Source organism: Solanum dulcamara, chromosome 7, assembly GCF_947179165.1.
Source record: "Solanum dulcamara chromosome 7, daSolDulc1.2, whole genome shotgun sequence".
NCBI lineage: Eukaryota > Viridiplantae > Streptophyta > Magnoliopsida > Solanales > Solanaceae > Solanum > Solanum dulcamara.
The window spans coordinates 27,359,738-27,368,388 of NC_077243.1; the positions used below are offsets into that span (position 1 = coordinate 27,359,738).

At 30.7% G+C, this 8,651-nt stretch overlaps 1 protein-coding gene across 1 annotated transcript; it reads right to left on the reverse strand.

The window, feature by feature from the left end:
• Positions 1-1,969: 1,969 nt before the first annotated feature.
• On the reverse strand, positions 1,970-3,548 carry LOC129896013 (3-ketoacyl-CoA synthase 5-like). The gene has a single exon (XM_055971830.1). The coding sequence runs from the start codon at positions 3,465-3,467 to the stop codon at positions 2,034-2,036; it is 1,434 nt and encodes a 477-aa protein (XP_055827805.1). The 5' UTR covers positions 3,468-3,548; the 3' UTR covers positions 1,970-2,033.
• Positions 3,549-8,651: the final 5,103 nt, after the last annotated feature.

Below are 8,651 nucleotides of genomic sequence, written 5' to 3' on the forward strand. Positions count from 1 at the left end.
TCACTTAGATATTCAGCGAAAGCAGCCAAGAAAATACCACAATCCCTACAACACAGAATTAAACAACATTAAGACAATAAAACGGAAAATAATGTATTAAATATACATAATAATAAATACTCACAAGCTGTCACTCTCTTGTTGGGCAATTCCTTGAACATATTCAACCTGAAAAGGGTGATGTGGTTTAAGCAAATTGTCGGTTGATTTGTTCTTATAAGAATCAAGAGTTGACCAATCAAAAAGTTCGGCCTGTTCAAGAAACCTACTATACTGAAGGTAGATAGGAAGCATTACTGCTAACTTTTGAATCTCTTTGGAAGAGTTTCTTCTTCTTGATTCGGATGATGAATCATACACGCGTATTGACCTATCTCTCAACATAATCACAATTAGCACCCAATGAAAATCACTATCACAGTTTATCAGAATGTATACCTCATCTGTCAAATGTCATAGCAAACTAGAGGGGATTGAGTAACTTCTGATTATGTTCTTTACGGACCTCTCGTGAGAAAATATAATAGCAGCTCATGAGATGTCTTCTTGAGTAGAAAGTTTAGCAGGAATATGATAATATCATGCATGTGCCGTCTCGATGTAAGTCTTGAAAAATGAGCTATTTAATTTTGAGTTTTTCAAGTGTTCTTTCGTTAAAATTAAGGGCGAATTTGTACCAAAGTATAATGAGAAGGGTAATTTGACCGAAAGTATAATATGAGGGGTATATTTATCCCGAAAGTATAACTAGGGGTATATTTAAACTATTTCTAATAGTATAGGGGTATATTTGACCCTTTTCTGAATATGATATGATATGCTTCAACTCTGTTGTTTAATTTTTTTTTTGTTTAAGAATTTTTGTGCAAAAGTAGTCTCGTATATCATTTTGATACGCAAAACTTGTATGGTTCACAAGTTATGTTGGATAGGGAATAACTCTCTACAAATTATTCACAAAGTTCTCCCAAATCGACAAAGCTTCTCTTGTTCACAAGTTGAAACAAGCCTTCACACTTTAGTAAAAATTATTCAAAAGTCTTGTTGTATTGACAAAATTTGTATGTGGTGTTCAATTATTCATAAGTTTTATTATAAGATTGTACTATTTTCATTCTATCTATATTAATAAGGAAAATTGTTCACAAACTTTATTGGATACACATAAATTTGCATGTGTTGTTCAATGATTCACAATATTGCCCTAATTATACTATTTATGGTCCAATTTTGAAGTTCATTGAGGTTTAGTCAGGGTCGGACCCACCCTATGTCAAGGGGTGTCAACCGACACTGCTTCATTGAAAATTTTTAATAATATACATAATAAAATATGAAAACATAATATTATATTATATTAATGACACTAATTTGAACAAGTGAGCTCCATAGCTCGTTGGTTTCTATGTGGATAGAGTTGTCTTCCATTCAAGAGTGGCTGAGTTCGAACCTTTGTAAGCTTGAAATTGATTTATATTTTTGAGGCTTTTTCAAATAAAAGTAAACTTTGTAGGGACTTGAACCTCAAACCTCCTATTTCTAGTCAAATTAGGATAAATAGAATACAATTTGTATATGTTTTAGATAGTTTTTATTAATATAATATTGTTAGTTGTATCAATTATTTATTTTTTATATATGTTTAAATATGGACACCACTGGCAAAAAATTCTGAGTACGCCACTGGTTTTAATAATCTATGTATATTCCATTCCCAGACTAATAATGTGAAGTATGAAAGAATTAAGTATGCCATAATTATTCAAAATATTCGATACTTCCCAGCTTTAATCTCTTCTCAAAGTCCTAAAAATTGTCGAGATATGAAATATGGTTATCCTGTTTTCTCCTACATGAAAGAAACTAAACGATGAGGTCTTTTGATTTTCTTTACCAAACATAAGAAACCCCTCATCCACAAAATATGATAACCAATTGACAAATAGGAAAATTAAAGTTTATTATGAGGCAAATGTATAGTTAATAGAAATACAGTAACTTTGAACAAGGTTGTTTATTTTTATAGCAAGGGATCATGGAATTGTGAGTGGATAGGTATTGATGGTATCAGCCCATGGTCCAATAAGGTCCTCACCCAAAATGGGCCTTATACACTCGATCACCACACTATTGCACTTAGGACCAGTTCCCATTCCCAATTGCCAAACTTTGTCTCCTTTTTTCACTCTTTCCTTGGCCTCCAAGTATGCTAATTCATACCACAAGGAAGCTGATGACTGATTCCCAAACCTATGTAATGTCATCAATGTTGCCTCCATTTCTATATCTCCAAGATTCAACCTCTTTGCAGTCTCTCTCACGACTGATTTTCCCGTCGCGGGGAAACAGAAATGTTGAAATGCTCTTCTGAAATTAGGAATATAAATCTCTTTAGTTGTTTTGTACATCAATACAGATGCAACAAACCTTAGTTTCTCTATTAGGGGGAGGAATCTCGCCCCGAGAATGGGCATGTGGGACTGTAGAGTATCTCCGGCCACTTGCAAGACATCCCCGTTCAGCCTCACTCCGGTGATTCCACTCGAGTCCTCATCACGATAAGCCGAGTAATAACCCTTGTCATCAAAGGCTCCTTGAGTCCTGAGTGTCCAAAGCAACTTATACTTAGCATCCCTTTTCGCCTCTTTCTTGTTACTCAACAAGATGGCGGTGCCCCCAACGCGGAAAATGCAGTTCAAGATCATGAAAGGACGTTCTCTCCCGGGGTACCACCCCGTGGATAAGATCTCGGTGCTAAGAATGACGGCGTTGGAGTTATCATGGGTGTTCATTATGTTTCTAGCCATGTCCACAGCTAGTGAGTTGGCACTACAACCCATTCCACTTATGGTATAGCTTTTCACCCCTTGTTTCAACGCGTACTTATTAACAATAATGGATGAAAGAGAAGGATTGGGGCAAAAGCCACTACAGTTAACAATAAGTATGTCAATATCCTGAGGAGAAATATTTGTTTTGGACAAGAGATTTTCAAAGACAGAGAAAAGGACCATGTGAACTTCATTAATAGCTTCTTTATGTCCAGATTTTGGAGGGATATAAAAAAGACCTGGTGGGAAATAAGTTTGGTCTCCCATACCTGAAAGTTGAAGAATTTTGGATATGAAAGAGACACTTTTATCATCAAAGAAATCAAGCATTCTTGCATGCTCAATGTAGGATGTGAAAGGAACTCTCAAGCAATTTGGTGGTTTGAAACATGTGAAATCCACAACATAGACAGGGGATGTTTTTGAGATATAGGCCAAGGAAATGAAGTATATAAGTAGAATAGAAAAGGGTACAATGTGAAACATAGACTCAAGATGTTGCAAGATAATAAAACTTTCCATGGTAAAGAAAATCAAAAGAAACAAGAGTTTGAGAATCTCCATCAAAGTTGAACAAACTTGCTTCCATAAAAGCTTGTAGGAATCTAAAATTATGGGATTTCCCTCCATGATCATAATATGTATAAGAGAACTTAAGGAATTAGCAAGAAAAAAGGAATTGATGAACACAAAGGACAATGATGTTACTTATTGCAAAGCACAGTTGTTGATGTTTATGGCTTTACTGAATGATGTTATAAATGCTCATCTTTACACATTATTGGTCAATACAGCATACCATAGTCTCCCTGTTAGTATATGTATGGTTGGCAGTTATTAAACATGAAAAGACTTGAATAGTTGATTTTGCTTTAAAATACATTATATCTACTTGAAGAAATTTTATACCACAAACTCTTTGACAATTGTTAGTTTGGACATGCCATGTGCTAGAAATCAAAATAATACATACATATATCGATTGCCTATGGCATGAACCAAATTGCCACGAGTTAATCCCCTTGATGATGAATGATCATCTGAATTATAAAATTATTTTTGTGACAATAAAATAATTCAAGTATGTCTCTCATCTCCTATAACATATCTATTGAATTCTGATTTTGATAATTAAAAAACATAGCAACGGATGGTTAATTATTTCCAATGCATGGAAGGACCAGAAACAACCCCTGCTAGGTTGTTCTTTAGAATGTTGTAGCACCTTACTAACAAATATAGGAGTCGATACTATGTATTTTCCACATTACACGATTTAACAGTTGCCTCAAATAATAAAGAATCTTGATACTCCCTCCGTTCCTTTTTAATTGTCATAATAAGGTTTTGCAAAAAATTTAAGAAAACATTAATTAGGAGCATTATTTAATTAATATACCCCTTAATTATTAATTCTTTAATCTTTATCTATTTACGTGTCTCTTAATACTAGAATAATTAAGGCTAAGGCCAAGTTGGAAAAAGATAATTAATTTTCTTTTGATTGTTTAAATTGACAGCTACTCCTATTTTGGAATAAGTATTTTTAGTATACATGACAACTAATATGGAACGGAGGGAGTAGTTAATATGGAGTACAGGTAGGAAAGGAAATAATCATAATTGGAGTTCAAAGCGTGTGACTTTTTTCCTACTTCATTTATTCTCTAGGTCTAGAAAGATTTATTTTCCTTCTGTATTTAATTTATTTCTATTCGCTTATTATTCAGAAGCATTATTATGAAGTATATATTCATAAATGAACTGTACGTTACTTTTAAGCTAGAGATTAGCTTAGAGGTTTAGCTACAATTATGTTAATCAGAGTTGATTGTAGATTGTTAAGTGTCATAGATTTAGTCTCTTATGTCTTTAACCTAAAATTATTCATAGTTTTAATGATGTTTCGAGAGAGAAATTCTTGAGAAGCATCATAATTTTACTCGTGGAGCAAGAAGGTTTTTTCATGTAAAAAAGTTCATGTGTGGCCTATTTTCACACTTACTTGTTATAAGAGTTAGTAGTTGAACCAGTACATAGAAAATGTTCCTTATACTTGAATTCAACAAAACGGTTGTTTTTATAGGCAAAACATAATAGGTGAACATTTAAGAATATATGTATTTACCCCCTCTAGTGTGTGAGCGGTGTGTTAAAATAACAATAATCCAAACCAAAACTTCACCTATTGGTACTCATTTAAACCATCTTAAAAAATATAATCTCAAAACTATAATTTCAAAATAGTTTAATCTGCAAATCAAATAACTCAGAAATAATTTATTACTATTCACGAGATTTCAATAAGACAGCTGACGTATGTGTTTGGTATGAATTAAGGAAGAATTCTTCTCATGAAAAATGTCCTCTTTGAAGAATAAATGAGTTTCTTACTTATTTTTATATTATTTGATAAGTAAGTAGGGTTCATTTGGTGGGTGAAGATAAGACAATGAACTTGAAATGTCATTTATGGAAAAAAAATTCCCCTATTTTCATCGAGGAAGTTATTTTCCTCAATTTTAAGAAACTTGTTTTTCTAAAAATATCTTTCACAATATTATAACTAACCAAACATGAGAAAATTAAAAAAAAATTCCATCATACCAAACACACCCTATAATCACAGTAAATTTTCTGTTAATTTGGCAATGAACACAAAATATCACTTCCATCTAAGCTCTCTAAATTTTAAATAATTTGATTTTAGATTAGGTTGTAAATTAGGAAAAGAATAACAACGGACTCCTTTTCAATTATTTGGAAATGAGAGAAATATGAAACAAAAGAAATGGATGAAGACGTGGATAAATTTTTGAATCGCATAACATGTTTTCTCAAGTTCATTTATGTGTGCTTTAAGAAAAAAAAATATTAAATTTTAGTAAATTCGTTGGTTTAGGTTTATATTAATTTTTGGAAGATTTTTGTTATAACAAAAATATAGAAGTTACGTTTGTGTAACTTGAATGATCATTCAAGCAATTAATTAAGGGAGGAGAAGAGAAAAGGCTTGGGAATTAATCCTCTAATCAGATATTAGTTGTTACGTTTTACTTCTAGAAAGTTAAATTATGTGAATTTTAATTAATTTTTACTCTAGTTCATATTAAGTAAATTATTAGGGGTATGACATATTATTTAAAAATATATTTTAAGAGATAAAAATACTAATTTCTACTTGCTTTCTTTTGATTATTTTCGAACTATTCTCCTAAAAAATATAAATCATTTAAATTTTTTATCAAATAACGGATAAATATAAAAAAAAATTCTAATATTTCTCTTGAACTTTGAACAATTTACTTATCTTGGATTATGAAAAAAAAATTCAACAATCCACTTATATAATTAATATAAATTAGAGGGAGTAGTACTTTAAATTAAATATTTTCTTATTAAAAATATGAAAAAGTTACAACTTATAATATTTATCATATAGTTTTTAAATATCCAAATTTTAAATATAAATATTAAGTTAATTTAATTCATTTAAGTTTGATAATGAATGAAGTTGACTTTTCCTTTTATGATCGTGATGTCCAGGCACTCTTTTATACTTCCGTCATTCCTTTTATTGAATCAAAAAAACATTTATTAAATATTTTCTATATTATCTTTGTAATTAATTCTTTTTGAAAGCGTTTACATTTATTTGTAAATTTCCAAAAAAAAAATTAAGAGATTAATTAATAAAATTATCTTTTTATTAATAATTTCTTAAGCATCGTACAAAATAAAAAGTGATCAACATTAATAAGATGAAGGAAGTATATCTTAATTAATTTTATAAAATATTTGTCATCATCTTATCAACAACAGATATCAAATGAGTTAAAAGAAAAATATGATAATTAATTTGGGAGGAAGAAAGGAGTAGCTCGAACTGCCACTTTTATTTAGAAATATATATGAGTCAGAAGGGTACTGAACACCTAATTCTTCTCAAGAGTTTGACTTTTCATGCTCCTCGTAAAAGCACCACATTATAATAAACAGGGGTGGTGCGTCCAATTAAATATGGATAAATAAAAATGGATAGAGGAAGTTAGGGGTATACATGAATCGGATTGATTCGGATTTTTTACAAATTAAACCAAATTATTTGTGTCGGATTATTAAATCTATAAATCAAACCAAACAAATAAAAGTCGGGTTTTTTTATATCAATTTTTCTCGGGTTTTTCGGGTTTTTTTGAGTTTCTCGGGTTTTTCATAGTATCTAATAAAAAGCACAGAGCAGTGCTTCTTAAAAAGAGTTCTAGTACAAAATATCAACATAAGATGGAGGCAGAACATTGTTTGAAGTTTTAACTTTATAATATAACTGTATAAGATGAGCTTTTTTGTATATTATTTAGATAGACTTCTCAAGTCCAAATCTAAATGTAAGAAAGAAAACAAAAATTATGAAAAATTTTTAAAAAATATTTATAAATTATATTTTAATAAATATTTTTATGTATAACATAATTTAAAAGTAGTATATCTATAATCGGGTCGGTTTGGGTTCGGTTTGACTTTTTTTAGTTAAAAGCAAATCAACCCTATAATGACTGATTTTTTTTTCAAACACCAAACCAAGTCAAACCAAACCACTAGTCGGGTTTTTTTTCCGGTTTGTAGGTTTGGTGCGGTTTATCGGTTTGTCCAATACAACCCTAGAGGAAGTGTTTATTATATATCAAATATAAAATAAACTAATCTATACGATATCTTAAATAATTATCATCACTTTTTCATCGATTAAATGACCCTTCCTAGTATATTGGTTTATTCGATTCGATTTTGAAGTTTATCGATTCGATTTTATCGGTTATCAATTGATAAACATGCTAAACTGTTAAAGGACCAGTAAGATATTGGCTTATCGATTATTAATTTATCAGTTATTGATCGTTATCGATTCGGCTATCGGTTTATCGTTAAGATTTGACATAAAAAAACATTAAAAATCACTTAGAAACAAAGTGACAGACCAAATGAACTATGCAAATGAGTTGACAAATTACATCTTGCTCAAAAGCAAATAATCTTAATTGGAGTTGACTTTTTCCCTACTTCATTTATTCTCTAGGTCTAGAAAAATTTATTTTCGTTCTGTATTTAATTTATTTCTATTCACTTACTATTCAAAAGCATTATTATGAGGTATATATTCATAAATGAACTGTACGTTACTTTTAAGCTAGAGATTAGCTTGGAGGTTTAGCTACAATTATATTAATTAGAGTTGATTGTAGATTGTTAAGTGTCATAGATTTAGTCTCTTATGTCTTTAACGTAAATTTATTCATAGTTTTAATGATGTTTCGAGAGAGAAATTCTTGAGAAGGATCATACTTTTACGAATTCGGAGCCGAAAAGATAACTTTTTTTGCAAAAATTTCAAAACTGTGATTAATTTTGGTATGAAACTAAAAGAGTAAAAACGCATCCTGTGGTGCGACTTCCCCTAAATCAGATAATGGACATCAGTCCACCGTTTAAAGGAAGTCGCACTCTGTGGTGCGACGGTGGGCCACGCTCCTCTTCCCACTCCCCCCCCCCACACCATCCCTACCCCCACCCCATTGCCTAGCTCACCCCCTAACTATATTAAAATATTTTACAAATATACAATATTGGACAGCGTGAGTTGAACGCATTATATAAAATTTATAAAAACTTAACTCTTGGTGACAATAAATAATTATATTAAATAATTTTAGAAAAATTGTAACACCCCCTAAAACGTTGTATGTAGTGTTTCAATTCTCGACGAAAATGATACTACTTCTGTATTTTTGGCATAACTTTTCATCGAATAGTCCAAATTAG

Excerpts from the sequence above, each read along its gene's own strand:
- LOC129896013 (XM_055971830.1), bottom strand. The coding sequence starts at position 3,467 with ATGATCATGGAGGGAAATCCCATAATTTTAGATTCCTACAAGCTTTTA.